At 47.8% G+C, this 20,920-nt stretch overlaps 2 protein-coding genes across 8 annotated transcripts in view; both read right to left on the bottom strand.

Moving 5' to 3' along the window:
* USP19 (ubiquitin specific peptidase 19) overlaps positions 1-9,941 on the bottom strand; it is a 157,312-nt gene extending 147,371 nt beyond the window's left edge. For 2 of the 3 annotated variants that reach the window (XM_068252644.1, XM_068252645.1), the window contains exon 1: positions 9,716-9,941. The gene's annotated coding sequence lies outside the window, so the exon portion shown is untranslated. The remainder of the gene's footprint in view (positions 1-9,715) is intronic. The other variant, XM_068252646.1, reaches the window with a different exon arrangement.
* Positions 9,942-19,999: 10,058 nt separating this feature from the next.
* The window catches only part of LAMB2 (laminin subunit beta 2), a 193,882-nt gene continuing 192,961 nt past the window's right edge, over positions 20,000-20,920 (bottom strand). For all 5 annotated transcript variants that reach the window (XM_068252640.1, XM_068252638.1, XM_068252642.1 and 2 more), the window contains one exon: positions 20,000-20,300. In XM_068252640.1, the coding sequence (XP_068108741.1) occupies positions 20,164-20,300 (137 nt within the window). In that variant the 3' untranslated portion in view covers positions 20,000-20,163. The remainder of the gene's footprint in view (positions 20,301-20,920) is intronic.

Here is a 20,920-nt window from a genome sequence, read left to right as displayed (position 1 = left end):
AGAGAAACTCTCAGAAATCCTGACAAGTGAAAACAGTCCCATCCACTTGTATTGTCTATGCGAATCTGCATGCAGGAACCGCATGCAGATTAGTACAAGTGGAAACGGGCCCTAACCGTAACGACTAAGTAGAAAGCAGTAAATTAATCTGGATACCCACTTTTAAAGATAACCTATAAAGAACAAAAAAAAAATTAAAAAGAATCTGTAAGAAAGTACCCTATGGGGTACTTACGTAGGGAGGAGGAAGCCCTCTGGATTCTAAAGAGACTTCTTCCTTCATCCTGTGCCACACAGATCCAGTGCAGGCACAGTACAAGTTTCCCCTCGGGCAATCATAGCAGAGCCTGATTGGGGTCCACTCTACTGCACAGGCGTCTCGCCTGCACATGGTATATGCTGACCCCCTCCATGCCCTCTCCTCCACTCTCCCCACCCTAACCTGTCCTAATCTTGCTGCAGCTCAGTATCGCCAAACTCTCTCATCAGCCCTAGAGAAAGCTGCTCCACCAATATTTCGCCGCAACCGACCCCCTAACCCCCAGCCCTGGCGCACTACCCATACTCGCAACCTCCAGAAGAAAACACGCGCCACTGAACGGAAATGGAGGAAATCTAGACTTAACCAGGATTTCCAACAGTACAAGACCAACCTGCTGCAGTTTCACACTGCCCTTGCTCATGCGAAGCAGTAATACTTTACCAAGCTCATCGGAGCACAAGTTTCCAACCCCCGGCGTCTCTTTGCCACTTTCAACTCCCTGCTTAAACCCACCCTCCGTTTCCTCCCTCTCTGCCACAGATTTAGCCACCCACTTCAACAAAATTGTCTCCATCCGCCAGGAAATATCCAATCTCAAATCTTCACCTCCCACCCCCTCCCAAGCAGCTCCTCCTCCACCCTATCCTCCCCTCACATCCTTCACTCCTACTACCACCGAGGAAGTCATCCACCTACTGCAGACTTCCCATACCACTACTTCCCCCCTTGACCCCATCCCTTCTGATTTACTCCAGCCTCACTTCACGGAATTGGCCCCAGTCCTCACTACCCTGTTCAACCTCTCCCTATCCACAGGCACCTTCCCCTCAGACTTCAAGCAGGCCACTGTACTACCCCTGCTCAAGAAACCCTCCCTCGACCCCTCGCTATCCTCCAACTACCATCCTATCTCCCTCCTCCCCTTTGCCTCAAAACTCCTTGAGCGTCTGGTTCACAAACGCCTGACCCAGTTCCTCAATGCCAACTCACTGCTAGACCCACTGCAATCTGGATTTTGGCCTGCCCACTCAACCGAAACTGCTCTCCCCAAAGTGGTCAATGACCTTGCCTTAGATAAAGCTGAAGGTAAATACTCCATTCTCCTCCTTCTTGACCATTCAGCAGCTTTTGACACAGTAGATCATCCCCTACTCCTCCAGTCCCTCCAGTCCATGGGCATTCACGATCTTGCCCTGTCCTGGCTTTCATCCTACCTCTCCAACCGCTCCTTCACGACCGCTTTCAATGAGTCCTCATCCACCCCCCACCACCTCTCGGTGGGAGTCCCCCAAGGTTCGGTCCTTGGCCCCCTACTGTTCACCCTATACACATCCTCCATTGGCAAGGTTATCTCCTCCATGGGTTTTAACTATCATCTGTATGCAGATGACACCCAGATCTACCTCCACACCCCTGACATATCCACCACTACCATGGACAAGGTCTCCTCCTGTCTATCAGCCATCTCCTCCTGGATGTCCGCTAGGTTCCTGAAACTAAACCTAGACAAAACGGAATTTGATCTTCCCACCCGGACATCCATAAACCTCCCAGATGTGCATGTCACTGTTAACCACACTACCATTCACCCTACCTCTCAAGCCCGCTGTCTGGGTGTCACCCTGGACTCCGCACTCTCCTTCACTCCCCAGATCCAAAACCTCACAAACTCCTGCAACTTCCACCTTCGTAACATCTGTAAGATTCGCCCTTTCCTGACCTCTGCCACCACCAAACTCCTCATCCATGCCCTCATAATTTCCCGCCTTGACTACTGTAATGCCCTGCTGTCTGGTCTCCCTATGACCCGAACAGCCCCACTGCAGTCCATCATGAATGCAGCAGCCAGAATTATCCACTACTCCCATCGCTCCACCATGGCGGATCCCCTCCTTGAATCCCTCCACTGGCTTCCTATCCAGTCCAGAATCAGATTCAAGATACTGTGTCTGACCTACAAATCTGTCCACAAAACCTGTCCAACCTACATTTCCGATCTTACTCAGAGGTACACACCTAGCCGCTCACTCCGCTCTTCCAATTAACTTCGCCTAACCGCCCCCCGCATCACCCAGTCCCATGCATGCCTCCAGGACTTCTCAAGAGCTGCTCCAACACTATGGAACTCCCCACCTCCACCCATTAGGGCAGCCCCCTCCTTCAACATCTTCAAGAAAGCCCTCAAAACTCACCTTTTCACTCTGGCCTACTACCCCTCACAAGTGCTCTAAACCCACAGCTGAACTCTGGTCTCCTACCTCTCGTGTCCCTACCTCGCCCTTTAGATTGTAAGCCTTTGGGCAGGGTCCTCCTCCTTTTGTGTCCAACCTGATCATGCACCTCCATTACTGTGAACCCATGCTATGCATCTGAGTGAACCTAACTTGCCTAATCTCCATGCTCCATCCAGTGACTGACTAAGCATTACCTTGTACTCATACTGTGCTGCATGATCTGATCTTTCTTGTATTCAGGTATTGTCATTTTGCTGTATGTCACCCCTAAATATTGTATGTATCCCTATTTATTGTCCAGCGCTGCGTAATATGTTGGCGCTTTACAAATACAATAAATAAATACTGCGCTGGATCGCAAAGGTTACAGGTGCTATTGGGCCTGCGAGCATCAACCAACAAGCTTGATCGGTATATCTTCAAAGGAGGGGAGGGGGGGGGGACCAGCAATGGATCGGGCTTAGTGCGGAGGACAGGGGAAGCCACATTAGGATCCAGAGGTTTCCCCCTCCCTAGGTAGGTAACCTATAGGGTACTTTCTTGCAGATTCTCTTTAAATAACCCAGTTTCCGCATCAGAAACTCTTCCTATGGCTTTATGTTGCTGCACATTGGTGCGTAGCACTGCCCTCCCACTGTGGCTTAGCCTAGGCTGTTTATTATGCAGAATTCCCCCCAACAGAGCATTCTGGGAGACCAGGTATATTTTGTACTGGCTTTAGAATTCTTATAAAACATTTCACAGAGATCACCTGCTGCTATCTAAAGACGCTACCGCATGTGACATTTCAGAAACGAAATAAAGAAGAGGAAAGATTTTATAAGAGGCAAAAACTGACTAATTTATGCATGAATACTGTAGAAAAAAATAAATTGAGCATTTTTATTAATCCCCTTGCCGGTTATCCCGAGCTCAGCTCGGGGTAACCTGCGCAGGAGGATTTCTCAGGCCCCGCTGGGCCGATTTCTATCAAATAAAAAGCAGCACACGCAGCCGGCACTTTGCCAGCCGCGTGTGCTGCCTGATCGCCGCCGCTCTGCGGCGAAAGAGGGTCCCCCCAGCCGCCCGAGCCCAGCAGGAACAAACAGTTCCGGCCAGCGCTAAGGGCTGGATCGGAGGCGGCTGACGTCAGGACGTCGGTTGCCGTCCATGACGTCACTCCGCTCGTCGCCATGGCGACGAGGAAAGCGAAACAAGGAAGGCCGCTTATTGCGGCCTTCCTTGTTACTTTTGATCGCCGGAGGCGATCGAAAGTGCGGATCCGGAGCGCCCTCTAGTGGGCTTTCATGCAGCCAACTTTCAGTTGGCTGCATGAAATAGTTTTTTTTTAATTTAAAAAAAAAAAAACCCTCCCGCAGCCTCCCTGGCGATTTTAATAGAACGCCAGGGAGGTTAATTACCTTATATACTCGCATATAAGCCTAATATTTCAGCACAAAAAATGCGCTGGAAAAACTGGGCTGTGGGGTCGGAGTTGGAGTCGGAGCAATTTTGGGCCCCTCGGAGTCGGAGCCGTTGATTTCATAAACTGAGGAGTCGGAGTAGGATGATTTTTGTACAAAATCCACAGCCCTGTTAAGTATTAGGCTAAGGAGTCGGAGCCATTTTGGGTACCCGGAGTCGGAGTCGTGGTTTCATAAACTGAGGAGTCTGAGTTGGAAGATTTTTGTCCCGACTCCATAGCCCTGGAAAAAAGTTACCCCCTCAGCTTATATGCAGGTCAGTGGAGCAGAACGGATGGTGGAGCTGGTTTTGTTACTGACAGAGGAGCAAAGGATTGAGCACTAGTGATCTTGCTCTTACCAGCTGGCTCCCTGCTGTGTCCATTCCCCCATCCCCATATTAGGCCTGGTGCACACCAGAGCGGCTCTGAAGCGGTTTTTAAAACACTTGCAGGGGGAAAAGCGCTTGGCTAATGAAAGTGAATGGGATGGTGCACACCAGAGCAGCTCATTTTTTCCACAAACGCAAACTCAGGGGCTGCAGCATTTTTTGGATTTCTGAGGAGTTTCTGCTTCAATGTTAAAGTATAGGAAAGTGGAAAACCGCTCCAAAAACTGCTAGATCAGAGCTGTTTTCCAGGCGTTTTTGTTACAGAAGCTGTTCAGTACCAGCTTTACTGTAACAATATTTGTAATCTGCTACACAAAAACGCTCCAAAAAACGCTAGGCATGGTTAGAAATCTGCCTCAAAAAACCTCTAGCGTTTTGCGGATCTGCTAGCGGTTTTCGGTGTGCACTGGGCCTCATTGTTGGTATCATTAAGAACTGACATCACTGTACCTCTCTAACATAATTAGGCAAGGAGTCCCGCACAAATCAGAAATAAAAATTGAGAGTAGGGATGGGCAGAAATGTCGATTTCTGATTCGGACAAAATCTCCGCTTTCTGAAAATAGACTTTCCAATTCCACGGATTTCTGCTTGGCGGGGGCGCTTGTAGCCGAGTCTCACATGGGAAGAAGCCCACGACTGGCGGCAACTGACCGGATTACCGCAAGTTGTAGCGCGAGAACGGAGGAGCGCGGCGAAGGACTCATCGCAGCTCATGGGACTGGAGGAAGCCCTGGTTAAGTATAAATAAATAACAGTGTACCATATCAGGTACACTTTAAATGTAAACATTCAAAAAGAAAATTGTAGAATCCGCTATAATGGGGAAGCCGCATTTCCAACTGGCAACTGCGGTACACTTATGCATTTTCTGGTTGGGCTAATACTTCAGAAATCTTCTGATTGGCCTAAAATGACCGTAGTAATCCCTATTCCATGGAAAACTCTGCATTCTCCAATTGGTTCAAAGCTTGCAAGTTCTGTTATGGGCCTACAATTACCGCAGCAATCAGATTTCCACGGAAAAATTCTACATTATCTGATTAGTCTAAAATTACCGTGGTAATCCGATTTCTGTTGGAAAATTCTGCATTCTCTGGTCCAAATGCTTCAGAATTCTATGATTAGCTGAAAATTTCTGAGTTGTGATTAAGCAGGATTTCCATGGAATTCCGATTTCGGCCGCGGTAAGCCCATTCCGATTGGAAACTCTGAAATGAAAATTCAGCGGAAATGTTCGGGTTATCCCTAATTGTGAGTCCATCACCACGCTGACCATACTCCATATTCAAACCTTGTAGAATCACTTAAGGCCCGTACACACGCCAGATTCCTTCAAAAGGCGGTTCGTCAGACCCGCACGCGGGGCGGCCGTTCTGCCGACAGTTTGCCTGTGTGTACAGTCTGTCGGCAGGCTGATAAGGCTGACTTTTATCCCAAACAAAGCAAGTCCCCTAAAGAACCGCACCACACAGGTTATCATATAGAAAATATAAACATGAGCTTTTATTAAACAATAAGTTGCACAAATAATGATAAAATCAATTTAAAAACAGCAAGCCCAGATACACACAATGATGCATAATAATCACTGTATAAATGACAATAATATAGCCCAATCCCTCCTCAGATCCAAAAAAAATGACCGTAAATGACCCGGAGGTAAGTAAAGTGTCAAATGCATACAATAAAGTGACAATGCATGAATACTGAAGGTGTATGTGCAAAGGCTGCCGATTGGCAGATAAGAAATGGTGAAACCAACTACCAGATGAGCGCATAGCTCTGGTCTCCTTGTACGTGGCCACGTACAAGACTTTACTGCGACTGCCCGCCCCTTCCTGTGACGCACTTCCTATTTAAACAAGGGACGCTCCGGCGTCCATTATGCCCAGCTGAAGCCGCAGTTGGCAGCGAATCGCGAAGGTAGAGCCCGGGTCCACACCGCCCTCTTCTATCCCCATCTCTGGTGGCAAGTTCCTCCTTCACTCCACACTTGGGGTTCAACCCTTTTCTTTCCTCCTCTTCACATTGGTAGTTTCTTAGCTCCCCATCACAGGGGACCTCTTTCCTCTGGTAGTTGGTTTCACCATTTGTTATCTGCCTATCGGCAGCCTTTGCACATACACCTTCAGTATTCATGCATTGTCACTTTATTGTATGCATTTGACACTTTACTGACCTCCGGGTCATTAACGGTCATTTTTTTGGATCTGAGGAGGGATTGGGCTATATTATTGTCATTTATACAGTGATTATTATGCATCATTGTGTGTATCCGGGCTTGCTGTTTTTAAATTGATTTTATCATTATTTGTGCAACTTATTGTTTAATAAAAGCTCATGTTTATATTTTCTATATGATAACCTGTGTGGTGCGGTTCTTTAGGGGACTTGCTTTGTTTGGGATAGAATTTGGTACTTTTTGATCCCCATTCTGCACACACATGATCAGTTTACTATCAATCAATTCATGAGCTATTCAATATATTTGTGTACTGGTGCTACCCATTGGTTCGTTTGGCTATCGATAAGGCTGACTTTGATCTGCTCAGTGGAATCAGGCGTGTATACACACCTTTATACTTGGTAGTGGCTTATACTATACGTACTTAGTAGTGACTAGATAGTGTAATGGTTAAGGGCTGTTCAGTAAGCCAGTACCTATTCAGTAGGAGACCTTGGGCAAGACTCCCTAACGCTGCTACTGCCTATAAAGTGCATCCTAGTGGCAGGAGTTCTGGCGATTTGAGAACGCCAGGAGAAAAGCGTGATATAAATGTTCTGTGTCTTGTCTTAACTGAGCACAACCTTGTAAAACCACAGACAAAAATGTAATTCACTACTTATAAACTTAAATAACAAAATCATGTGATCTCTCATATAGAAAATAAAAGGTATTTAATTGCATAAATAGATCACCTACAGTGGAATTAAACCCTGAAAACCCCTAAAAACCAACAAGGTGACCACGGAAAGGAGAAATGGCAAACCCAGCAACAACATACATCACCAGCACACCACCATATACATGTATGTGGCAGTCTCCCTTGTGTTATTCCACTAATGGTGAACAATCTCCTATAAGTAAAATCATATACTGTAAATGTGAGTTACGCAACAGTTCCAGGACCATCCTGGTACCTATAATAACGGAGTTCTAGAGGTGCCCATACACAGGCGAGAGCTCCTGCATCCCTGCAGCACTACACAGGTGAGAGCTCCTGCATCCCTGCAGCACTAAACAGGTGAGAGCTCCTGCATCCCTGCAGCACTAAACAGGTGAGAGCTCCTGCATCCCTGCAGCACTAAACAGGTGAGAGCTCCTGCATCCCTGCAGCACTAAACAGGTGAGAGCTCCTGCATCCCTGCAGCACTAAACAGGTGAGAGCTCCTGCATCCCTGCAGCACTACACAGGTGAGAGCTCCTGCATCCCTGCAGCACTACACAGGCGAGAGCTCCTATATCCCTGCAGCACTAAACAGGCGAGAGCTCCTGCATCCCTGCAGCACTACACAGGCGAGAGCTCCTGCATCCCTGCAGCACTACACAGGCGAGAGCTCCTGCATCCCTGCAGCACTACACAGGCGAGAGCTCCTGCATCCCTCCAGCACTACACAGGCGAGAGCTCCTGCATCCCTCCAGCACTACACAGGCGAGAGCTCCTGCATCCCTCCAGCACTACACAGGCGAGAGCTCCTGCATCCCTCCAGCACTACACAGGCGAGAGCTCCTGCATCCCTCCAGCACTACACAGGCGAGAGCTCCTGCATCCCTCCAGCACTACACAGGCGAGAGCTCCTGCATCCCTCCAGCACTACACAGGCGAGAGCTCCTGCATCCCTCCAGCACTACACAGATGAGAGCTCCTGCATCCCTCCAGCACTACACAGGTGAGAGCTCCTGCATCCCTCCAGCACTACACAGGTGAGAGCTCCTGCATCCCTCCAGCACTACACAGGTGAGAGCTCCTGCATCCCTCCAGCACTACACAGGTGAGAGCTCCTGCATCCCTCCAGCACTACACAGGTGAGAGCTCCTGCATCCCTCCAGCACTACACAGGTGAGAGCTCCTGCATCCCTCCAGCACTACACAGGTGAGAGCTCCTGCATCCGCCAGCACTACACAGGAAAAAAATACATATATCCAGGCACATCGCATCTAGTTAGGACATTAAATAAGTTAAGGAAAGGGAGGTGCTGAAGGGGGTGTGGCTAGAAAACAGCAAAAATCTATTAACCCTTCGCACTCTCGCATGCAAATGTTCAAACAAATGCACTACACAGGTGAGAGCTCCTGCATCACTACACAGCAATAAAAGGTGAGAGCTCCTGCATCACTGCACAGCAATAAAAGGTGAGAGCTCCTGCATCACTGCACAGCAATAAAAGGTGAGACCCCCTGCATCCCTACACAGCAATAAAAGGTGAGAGCTCCTGCATCCCTACACAGCAATAAAAGGTGAGAGCTCCTGCATCCCTACACAGCAATAAAAGGTGAGAGCTCCTGCATCCCTACACAGCAATAAAAGGTGAGAGCTCCTGCATCCCTACACAGCAATAAAAGGTGAGAGCTCCTTCATCCCTACACAGCAATAAAAGGTGAGAGCTCCTTCATCCCTACACAGCAATAAAAGGTGAGAGCTCCTGCATCACTACACAGCAATAAAAGGTGAGAGCTCCTGCATCCCTACACAGCAATAAAAGGTGAGAGCTCCTGCATCCCTACACAGCAGGTGAAAGCTCCTGCATCCCTACACAGCAGGTGAGAGCTCCTGCATCCCTACACAGCAGGTGAGAGCTCCTGCATCCCTACACAGCAGGTGAGAGCTCCTGCATCCCTACACAGCAGGTGAGAGCTCCTGCATCCCTACACAGCAGGTGAGAGCTCCTGCATCCCTACACAGCAGGTGAGAGCTCCTGCATCCCTACACAGCAGGTGAGAGCTCCTGCATCCCTACACAGCAGGTGAGAGCTCCTGCATCCCTACACAGCAGGTGAGAGCTCCTGCATCCCTACACAGCAGGTGAGAGCTCCTGCATCCCTACACAGCAGGTGAGAGCTCCTGCATCCCTACACAGCAGGTGAGAGCTCCTGCATCCCTACACAGCAGGTGAGAGCTCCTGCATCCCTACACAGCAGGTGAGAGCTCCTGCATCCCTACACAGCAGGTGAGAGCTCCTGCATCCCTACACAGCAGGTGAGAGCTCCTGCATCCCTACACAGCAGGTGAGAGCTCCTGCATCCCTACACAGCAGGTGAGAGCTCCTGCATCCCTGCAGCACTACACAGGTGAGAAGAGCTCCTGCATCCTTCCTAGATGCGGATATCAGACGCACATTACGTCACAGTCCCACCACACACAGGGACCCCAGGCTGACTCACCTAGTCTGGCACTGCAGTCCCCGCGGGAGGCCTCTGCTGGAGCCGCACCGGCCTCCCGCCCCGGAAGTGTCTCCCCCTCGGCTCTGTGGCTGTGAGGCCTCGCCAGTCTCTCGCGGCCCTCCCGGGGCCTCCGCAAAACCCTCAGCAGCGACCTGTACGCACTTCCTGAAGCCTACGCTCGCGCAGCACGTGACCTGGGGGTTCCTCAGGGGTCACGTGACGCGTGCGTAGTGAGCGGCCCCGCCTTCTCAGCTTGTTGGGGCACGTGACAGCCTTTCCTTGAAGGGAAATGTCTCCGCCTGCAAGTCCTTCTGGAGAGCTCAAAGCTGATAGGCGGAGCGTCGTGCTGGTCTCCCCGAAAATGGCGGCCAGCCTTTGTTCAGCGCACTGTCTTGGAGACACTTTTTTTTCAGGTCATCTATTGTTAAGGATTTTATAGGCAGCAGTCTGGAAAACTCTGGAGAAGTGGAGCATATGCTGGCACCGACCAATTAATATCCTTGTCTTAAAAAAAGGAAAACATACAGAAATTCGTATTTAGAGAGTTTAGCCAGTCTAATTCCTCCTCATTTGTGACTAATCACAAGTTGTAATTTGATCTCTCTCCTGTGTCACATGACTGCCAATAACAGATAAACCCATTTTAAAGCACAGGCTGTAAACAATATGTATGCTTCCATGATTGGCGGTTCTGAGGCAGCACCCCCTGCCTGATTGGTCGATAGATTCAGAAAGCATTTTTTAGCCTCCAGTGTGCGGATACTTCCACCCGCTGCTTTTATCAGCCTCAAAGTTAAGAATAGGAAAGTGGAAATTTGCTCTAAAAAAGAAACGCTAGAACAGAGCGATTTTCCAAGCGTTTTTTTTTTTTTTTTTTTTTCTTTACAAACGCTGTACACGTGCAGCTTCAACTGTACAAAAAAGAAAAAAAAATCTCTACACCAAAAATTGCTAGGCACATGCCTGGAATTGCTTCAAAAAAATCACTTCTTAGGCCTCTTGCACACTGCAAGCGATTCCGATTCCGCTTTTTAATCAGTTTTTACATCCGATTCATACTCTGATTTGCAGTTTGCTCCTTGCACACTGCAAATCGGAATCTGAATCGGATGTAAAAACTGATTAAAAAGCGGAATCTGAATCGGAATCGCGTGCAGTGTGCAAGAGGCCTAAAACTGCTTAGCGATTACGCTAGCGCTTTTAGATGTGCACCAGCCCTCTGATCAGGTTCCGGGTTGAAGGAGGAAGAGTATAGTCACGTGACGCGGGATAGCTACTATCCGAATTTCACTAGGATCGGATTTGAGCAGCCCTGCTGAGTACTAGTACTGTGGGGGAAAAAAACACCTTTCCTAAATGATTCCCGAAAGCACAAATTGGGTCATGGTGTCTCATGCTTACACAACAAACTTAAAGTAATTATTATCTTTTCCAGTATGGTTGGGCAGAGCTGTGCTTGCATCGTTATCCCTGTGTAATTGGTCTACACATTTATTCAGTATTAATGAGTTCCTGGAATTTTTCCTATTCATAGAATTGCCAGTACAGTCAACTGAAGGATATTACTGAGTAATCCAGATTTAGGTTGTGATTGTACTTGAGCTCTACACTTGCTCCTAAGACATTGAATCATTAGGCTGAAAGATTGCAAACTATGATCTGTCACCTTAGCAGTGGCGTAGCTAAAGAGCAGTGGGCCCCGATGCAAGTTTTACAATGGGGCCCCCCCAAGCACTCTATACGGAACAATTGATACGGCGCACCAAAACCTGCCAAGGGCAACTACAGTGTCAGAGGTGCAAGAAAAGAATGGGAAACAGTTTGTTAAGGATTACCACTATTCAAAGTATATATTGAAGTTATTATTATGAGCACAGGACCAATAGAGAGCTAATACTGTAGTTGAGGGAGGGCCCTTCGGGGCCCCTCTGGCCCAAGGGCCCCGATGCGGTCGCTACCCTTGCAACCCCTATTGCTACGCCCCTGCACCTTAGTATGCCAATGTAGCATACCTCCCAACTTTTTGAGATAAGAAAGAGGGACACTTAAGCCACGCCCCTGCCACACCCTAACCACACCCCTAGTCACGCATACCATAAAGATTTCATAAGAATTTTTTTTTTTTTTAATATTTAAAACCACACTGGTCCTTTCTATGCTGTTTCATTTTCCTTCATATTAACATTTTAAAATTAGTAATATATCAATTTAAAGGGGCACTACAGCGAAAAACTGTAAAATTTAAAATATGTGCAAACATATACAGGGCCGGATTTGTACTCTTTACCGCCCAAGGCCAATGTCACCAGCCGCCCCCTGCAGTATAGGTAGTGAGATGAGCACTATGCTGTTCCCTCCAGTATAGGTAACCAGATGACCCCTCCCCTCTTTCCCTCTAGTATAGGTAGCCTGATGACACCTTCCACTCCTGTATAGGTAGCCTGATGACTCCCTTAAGCCCTCCCTTTCCCACTACCCCTTTTTCAGTACAGCTCACCTCCACACCACTGCAGCCAGCAGTGCCACTCACTTCTCTACTCGTCTCCAGTGCAGAAGCTTCTTCATCCCCTCCGTCTCCATTGCTGCCCAAGTTTGTAGCTGCCCACCACAACGCCAACGTGCACAGAGAGCAAGGTGGCTGCTGTGCAGGTGGCTGGCAGCAGGGAGATCAGGCACTCATCTGATCTCCCTGCATTGCAGCATTTGCAAGCTTGCAAATGCTGCACCAATTTAGCCTGCTGCTTTGGTGCCCCTGCTCCTGTGGTGCCCTAGGCCATGGCCTAGGTGGCCTTGGCCTAAATCCGGCCCTGAACATATACAAATAAGAAGTACATTTTTTCCAGAGTAAAATGAGCCATAAATTACTTTTCTCCTATGTTGCTGTCACTTACAGTAGGCAGTAGAAATCTGACAGAAGTCCACTTGAGGCCTCTTTTTCATGGATAGTTGATAGGTGGGGAAATGCCTCTCAAACGCACAACTGCTTGCGGCTGCCTGGTGACTGCTTACTGTTGCCTGGTAACTGCTTACTGCTGCCTGGTAACTGCTTGCTGAGCACAAAGTTCAACAGTTCGTGGAAAAGAGGCCCGACGTTTACTGGGGTCTTGGCACAATGACAGACAATCTACAGGGAGTGGGCTTCCAGTCTTTTGCACACAGTTAGCTCCACTTGAGGCTTCTTTTCCATGGACAGTTGATAGGCAGTGAAATGCCTCTCAAACTCTCAGAACTGCTTGCTGCTGCCTGGTAATTGCTTGCTGCTGCCTGGTAACTGCTCACTACTGCCTGTTAACTGCTCACTGCTGCCTGGTAACTGCTTGCTGAGCACACAGTTCAACAGTCCGTGGAAAAGAGGCCTAATGGACAACTGAAGTGAGAGGGATATGGAGGCTGCCATATTTATTTCCTTTTAAACAATAAGGCCTCTTTTTCACGGACAGTTGAACTGTGTGTTCAGCAGGCAGTTACCAGGGAGCAGTTATCAGGTAGCAGTAAGCAGTTGCCAGGCATACCTACAGTATGTCAGCACTTCTCAGACACTAAGCATTGCTTTTTTTTAGTAGGAGGGCTTTTCGGTCTTTTTAAGGCCTCTTTTCCATGGACTGTTGAGAGGCAGTGAAATGCCTCTCAAACTTTCAGAACTGGCTGCTACTGCCTGGCAACTGCTTGCTGCTGCCTGGCAACTGCTTGCTGCTGCCCGATAACTGCTCTCTCTGGTAACTTCTTGTTGAGCACACAGTTCATCTGTCCATGGAAAAGAGGACTAAGGGCCCTTACACACGAGCAGTTGATAGGCAGTGAAAAGCCTGTCGAACTCTCACAACTGCTTGCTGCTGCCTGGCAACTGCTCACTGCTGCCTGGTAACTGCTCGCTGCTGCTTGTTAACTGCTTGGTGAGTACACAGCTCAACTGCCCATGTGAAAGGGCCCTTAAGGTGCATACACACATGCGACTATAGTAGTTTGAAACGATTGTTCCCCGATCATTTCAAACGACGATCGTTTGAAAAAAAGCAGCCAACGACCATGAAGTCTAACGACGGACGAGCTAGATCGTTCAAAACGAATGATCTAGCTTGGCGGATTTTTCCCAACGACGATCGTTTGCAAAAGTAGTACATCGTTGGAAACGGTCGTTCGTACTAGGCTTGACATGCGCATTTCACCATTTCTCCATGGAACTTTTCATTTTTATGCGCAAGCACAATCGTTGCTTTATGTGATGTAACGTTCGTTCTAACGATCTGATCGTCACACGCCTTTTACAACTAACTTTACTTAGGTCGTTCTTTCTTCAATTAAAAGTTTGTTCGTCGTTCATAACGAACGATCATTGTCGCATGTGTGTACGTAGCATAAGTGCACTATACTTTCCTAATGGTTTTGGGTCACCCCGAGCTGTTTGGGCTGGCTTCAGGGGCATAAAGATATAATTTGCATATTGAGCAGTGTGCATTGTGGGTAACCACAGTTACACAATTAAAGGATACCAGAATCCAAATAAAGATGAGAAATGGGGGGGAACAGGCATGTATGGTTAGCTGTCCTGGTGCTCAGCGCTCCCCCCCATTCTCCTTTCTGCCCTCCTCCTGTACCAGTAATTGCCCTCCGGCTCCGTCTTCTGACCGGGTCGGGACTCAGTGTGTTTGCGCTGGCAGTGATGCACGCATACTACAGTACCCAACCGCGAGCAATCTGCACAAGCGTAGAGCAAAGCGCTCCCGGACACAGTTGCGTACTGTCAGGGTCGGTTTAAGGGGCTCCGGAGCCCCGGGGCAAACTGAAGCGGGGGGCCCCCTCCCCGAACAGCCTCCCCCCTTGTGACCATGATTCCACTGCTCCCCCGGGGCCCTTGCATGTGAAGCAGCAGTATGCCTCTATGGCAGCACCGGCCCTGGGCTGGGCGGTGGCAGGCTAAACAATCGCCGGCACCCAGGCAGGCCACACAGGCGGCACGTGGGGCAGGCATCGGGCGGCGGGCATCTTATCTTTGTCTGCCAGGTAAAGAGGGGTCCCCAGGGATTCTGGGGCCCGGGGGCAATTGCCCCCTTTGCCTTACTTGTAGCGCTGGCCCTGCGTACTGTAGTATGCAAGCATCACTGCCAGCGCAAACGCACTGAGTCCCAACCCGGCCGGAAGACGGGGCCGGGGGTAGGTGAAAAAGTGCTGTCAAAATAATTTCTTGCTTGCTGGTGGCTTAAAATGCATTTTATTGATAAGATGTGAAAATATCACCAAAGAGAAAAATCAGGAGAAAAAGTGGATTGGATCCGCCCCAAATGTGGTATTTTACCGACCCTTTATATTTTACTGAACGTGTCTTAGGGAATTGAAGCCTTTCCATATACTGGTAAGCAATATGGTGCTAAATCAATATCTGGCATGTCTATGTCCATGACCAATAGCAGAGCAGGGAATCCTCTCATCTATAAATATTTATAAATATTCAGCTACTAGACCTTAGGCCTTGGCCCGCTATGCCCCTCACATCCCCCGTCGCCAACGCCGCCGCAACATCACCTGCACGCGGCCCCTACACATACACGCCTGCACAACACAATGGCCACGACGCGCAAGCATGCCGCAACGTGCGCGCACACAACCGCCTCCTCCTGTGCTGTTTAAAGTCCGCCCACGTGCTGCGCATGCGTGCTGGCCTAAATGCACGGACACAGGAGGACGCAGGGACACAGGCAGATTATTATATAGGATGATAGGAGGATGTAGACTGATGAGAGGTTTCTTTGGAGTGGGAGGGGCCTCTGAGCCTTGCAAGCACAACCTATTATTCACTTGGGAAAAGATCTATACTTGCATGGACAAAAATAAACAGATAGATTTAGGCCTCTTTTCCACGGACTGTTGAACTGTGTGCTTAGCAAGTAGTTACCAGGCAGCAGTGAGCAGTTACCAGACAGCAGTGAGCAGTTGCCAGACAGCAATGAGCAAGTACCAGGCAGCAGCAAGCAGTTGTGAGAGTTTGAGAGGCATTTCACTGCCTATCAACAGACCATGGAAAAGAGGCCATACAGATAGACAGATTTATCCAGTAAACCTCAGGCCTCTTTTCCACGAACTGTTGAACTTTGTGCTCAGCAAGCAGTTATCAGGCAGCAGCAAGCAGTTATCAGGCAGCAGTGAGCAGTTACCAGGCAGCAGCAAGCAGCTGTGAGAGTTTGAGAGGCATTTCACTGCCTATCAACTGTCCATGGAAAAGAGGCCGAACTTGAAAATTGTAACTTTCTGAATGATGTTCTGCTTAAAGTGAAAATAAATTTATGAGATAATAAATTGTATGTGTAGTTTGGATGATAAATAAATGATAAATAGAGCATTATTTATATTAAAAAGAGTCTCATATATTTATTTCAGTCTCAGGCATCTTTTCCACGGACTGTTGAGCTGTGTGCTCAGCAAGCAGTTACCAGGCAGCAGTGAGCAGTTACCAGGCAGCAACAAGCAGTTACCAGGCAGCAGTGAGCAGTTACCAGGCAGCAACAAGCAGTTACCAGGCAAGAGTGAACAGTTGTGAGAGGCATTTCACTGACTCTCAACAGCCCATGGAAAAGAGGCCTTATGTAACATTCACGGAAGCAGCGGCTGTGGGCACACAGGGTGTCTCCGCAGCCGCATCGCTTCCCTGCTCTGGGACTTCGCCCATTCCTCTGGCGTCTAGTACGCCGAGGACGGGGTTGTCTATTGCTCATAGGGTTGCTGTATCGCGCGGGCGCGCGCGGAGACAGGACCTTTATGCGGGGAGGAGGCGCGTCAGCTGACTGGCCGGTCGGCTGACGTCAGAGGAGACTCGCGGCGCTCCGGATTTGCTGATTGGTGGTGGGCGCGGCCGTGGGGTCACCTCTGCTTCAAAAGCCTTCAGTCTTCACTCACAACCTGTCTGCTGTTGCGAATACTGATGTGTTAGCGCTCAGACCTTAGATAGTATCCGGTGTGCTTTGATCTGGGAGGAAACCAGGGATTTCACACAAGACCAGGATTATTGTATTATTGTATATTTGATATTCTGTGTATGACTCTGGCTATTCTCTGACCCTGCTCTTGCTTATCGATTCTGTACTTCTGCCCATCTGCCTCTGTTGCTGAACTCTGCCTGATATCTCACTACTCTCTTGCCTGTCGATTTTGTACTGTACCTGACCGCCTGTTACTGATCCTAGCCCGCTGACCATTCTACTCACCAGTGAACCCTGTCACTGGTGAAGTGCTCTTTGCTAGTACTCATAAGCTCCTCTGGTGAGATCTAGTCCACTATTCTATTACTGAGTACTATAGTACCCACCAGCTCCTCTGGTGAGGTTTAGCAAAACTATTCAGTTACTGTGCCAATAGTGCCCACCAGCTCCTCTGGTGAGGTCTAGTTAAACTATTCAGTTACTGTTGCACCAACCACTATTCACCTTGCTATTCTGCTAGCTATACTTGCATTATTGGTGATTCTGCAGATCACCACATAATCAGGTATAGCGTCTGTATTATCGGTGATTCTGCAGATCACACATAATCAGACGTCTGTGTTGCTACACCAATCGTTACACCTTATAGCTTTATTTTTAAGATTGCATCAGACTGTCACTGCTGCTGTTTAGAATCAGCACTCTGCTTTGTTTAGCTGAAAAGGATGCAGAGCTAATGACCCTTTAACTTTCCTGCAGTAAAACCTCATTAGAATCCTTATTTTACCTTTTCTCAGCTGTTTTGGCTTCTGTTCACTGTTCAGGAAACCAAACTACATTCAAAAGCTGTTGACAAGCTCTTTTGCATAGATAACAACTCCATTTTTTGTTTAAACTCTTGCTGTATTTGAAAACATAAAGGGACTTCTGATAATTTCTTAGTACGGCTAGTACTTTACATGCAGATGTTTATCTCATCATGTCACATCAGGTACGCATTAAGCCCACTGATTCTTCCTATTGGCCAGGGGTAGCTGAGAAGGGTACAACTATAAGTTGAAATGTTCTTGGGAAAGTCATCAATTTCATATTACAGTAACTTAAAGTGTACCTGAGATGGGGAATTTAGGCTGCTTTCACAGTGGGACGTTACAGGCGCACGTTAGAGCAGCCTGTAACGCAGCCCAACTCACTTTAATGAAAAATCAATGTGCTGTTCACAGTGCCCATGTTGCGTTACAGTGTAACGCTGGACGTTCAAAGAAAGTGCAGAATGCTGTGCATTATAGGTGGTTTTAGCTGCGTTAGACTGTTTGCACATGCTCAGTAAGGGGAGAGTCAGCTAGTGTTCCTAGCCACATGACTAATTAATATTCACTGCACTGTAGTGTTGTCCAGATCATGAACAATTCGGATCTTTGGATCTTTTTTATGAGTCGAATCATCCGGATCATCACAATGAAGGATTCAGTTCACAGTGGATGTCTGGAAGAAACAGGAACTGCAGCTTCTGTGCACAAGCCTAATCGTCCTGCTGCATCTCTCTCTTCCCCATTAGCACCCCCAATGTGCCTTCATTCTCCTGCACCTCTCACTCTGCTGCACCCCTGCTTCCCTAGTAAAATGATTCAAAGATTCGGTTCAAAGATCCGGATCTTTTAAATGATCCGATTCGAATCATTGAAAAGATCCGGACTTCCCAGGATAGCATCAAGAGCCTCATAACTCGGCTCAATCTGACGTCCAACTTCAACACCAGCATGCGTTGCATTAGGGGCACGTTATACAACCTTAACGTCCCCTAAAACGCAACGTCTTGGTGTGAATGAGGCCTTAAAATTATACATACCTGGGGCTTTCTCCAGCCCACTCCAGGCTGTCACTCCCTTGCCGTCCTCCTGCGCTGTCTGGATCCTCTGTAGTTTGCCCCAAAAAGTTCTTCAGTCGGGCCCAGACACCGCAGGCCCAATCCGGCCATGTCGCTCTTCTGTGGCCGGGAGCGATCTGTGCCTGAGCAATGCAGAACGCTCCCAGCGACGGGAGTGTGATGGGGGCGCACACAGGCTGCGCATGCACAGTACTCCCCAAACCGGAGGACTTTCCGTGTCGAATTGAGTAGGATCCAGACAGCGCAGGAGGATGGCGAGGGAGCAGTCAGCCTGGAGGAAGCCCCAGGTATGTAGCATTTTTAAAATGCCCTTATCTTAAGTACTCTTTAAGGAGCACCCAAGAGAAATATTATAAAGTAATATATAGTTCGATGATCATTTCAAACCAGAGTTTTTCCTTAAGGCTGGTTTCACAGTGGGACGTTAAAGTCCCACGTTACAGCAGCCAGTAATGCAGCCTAACTCACAGCACTGTAAAATCAATGTGCTGTTCACAGTGCACACGTTGCGTTACATTGTAACGCAGCACGTTTAAACAAAGTGCTGCATGCTGTACATTATACTGGCTAAGCCACGTTAGACTGTTTGCACATGCTCAGTAATGTTGGAGGAGGAGGTCTCCCCTCCTCCTCAGCCGCCAGCCACATGGCTAATTAATATTCACTGCACTGTGGTGACTCTGGTGAGACTGTAGTGTTGTCCGGATCATGAACGAATCGTTCATTTGATCCGAATCTTTTTTGTGAGTCGAATCATCCGGATCATCACAATGAAAGATTCGGTTCACAGTGGATGTCTGTCTGGAAGAAACAGGAACATACAGAATGTACAGTGCAGGGAAAGTCCTGTCCTGCTAGTCATTTTACCCCCAGTCTGCTTCCCTAGTAAAATGATTAGGTTCAAAGATCCGGTTCTTTTCATTGATCCGATTCAAATGTTCCGAATCCTTAAAAAGATCCGGACTTCCCATCACTATCCTGGAGCAGCTGATTTGAGAGCCGCATAACGCAGCTCAATCTGACGTCCAACTTCAACACCACCATACGTTGCGTTAGGGGCATGTTATTATTATTATTTAGTATTTATATAGCGCCGACATATTACGCAGCGCTGTACAGTGTATATATATATATATATATATATATATATTGTCTTGTCACTAACTGTCCCTCAAAGGAGCTCACAATCTAATCCCTACCATTGCCATATGTCTATATTATGTAGTGTAAGTACTGTAGTCTAGGGCCAATTTTTTTTTTTTTTTTTTTTTTTTTTTTTTTTTAGGGGGGAGCCAATTAACTTATCTGTATGTTTTTGGAATGTAGGAGGAAACCGGGGTGCCCGGAGGAAACCCACGCAGACATGGAGAGAACATACCAACTCTTTGCAGATAGTGCCCAGGCTGGGCACGTTATGTGACCTTAACGTTACCTAAAACGCAACGTCTTGGTGTGAAAGTAGCATAAAGGAAACATCACCAAGCATTTTAACACAGTGAATTGTGGTTTATTAAGAGCAGGTTCGGCACACTAATACTGTAAAATGGCGCTCAGAGATCAGGTCTTTGGCTTTCCCTCCGGGCGGTTTAAAGTCTTTATTATGAAAACCGAGGTCTGAAATTGGCTACACCAATCACAGCGAGGCTTCTTTACTGGCAGGTGTTGTAAATGTGGATTTTCTCATTGATGGAGTTCAGGATATCCTTCATCTTGTCTTCCAGGCCCTCCAGCTGCTTGGCCTTCTTCTGTAGAACCTCCTCGTTCTTCTCATAGGCCTCCTCCAAATCTGTAAAGTACAACAACATTAAAGAGGGACTCTAGAGAAAATAACGTCATAAATAGAATTTCCTTATTTTTTACAATATTCAATATTCAACTATAAATGATTAAGTCAGTGTTTGCCCATTTTAGAATCTTTACTCTCCCTGATTTACATTCTGAAATGTATCACTGGTGGTGACATCTTTGGTCCTGTCAGGTGAAGAGTTCCAAAGCCAGTACGAATAATAGCTGGTCTCCCAGAATGCTCTGGGATGAGAACTCCAAATAGCTAAACAGCCTAGGCTAATCATCACTGGGAGGGCGGGGCTTCATTCAATATACAGCAGTAAAAAGATGTGTTTCTGATGCCATAACCAGGAAAATAACGGTACTGTAAAAGTGGGTGTCCTGAATAATTGACTGCATTCTACTATATGTCACTACAGCGCCTCTTTAAAGTGAACCTGAAGGGGAAAAAATGTCCCTGGAGGGTACTTGCCTTGCCACAAGATAGCTCATATGTTATATCTCGGGAATAAATGGTGCTGGGGGCACAAACACAGTTTGGGGGAGTTGCTGCAGAGATATTGGGCTTCAAATGTCAGAAGCATAAGCTGATAGAAAACATGGCAGAAGAGGGTCATA

This window comes from Hyperolius riggenbachi, chromosome 9 (genome assembly GCF_040937935.1).
Source record: "Hyperolius riggenbachi isolate aHypRig1 chromosome 9, aHypRig1.pri, whole genome shotgun sequence".
Lineage (NCBI taxonomy): Eukaryota > Metazoa > Chordata > Amphibia > Anura > Hyperoliidae > Hyperolius > Hyperolius riggenbachi.
The sequence above is the reverse complement of the archived record's forward strand: the minus strand, read 5'-3'. Positions and strand labels throughout refer to the sequence as shown.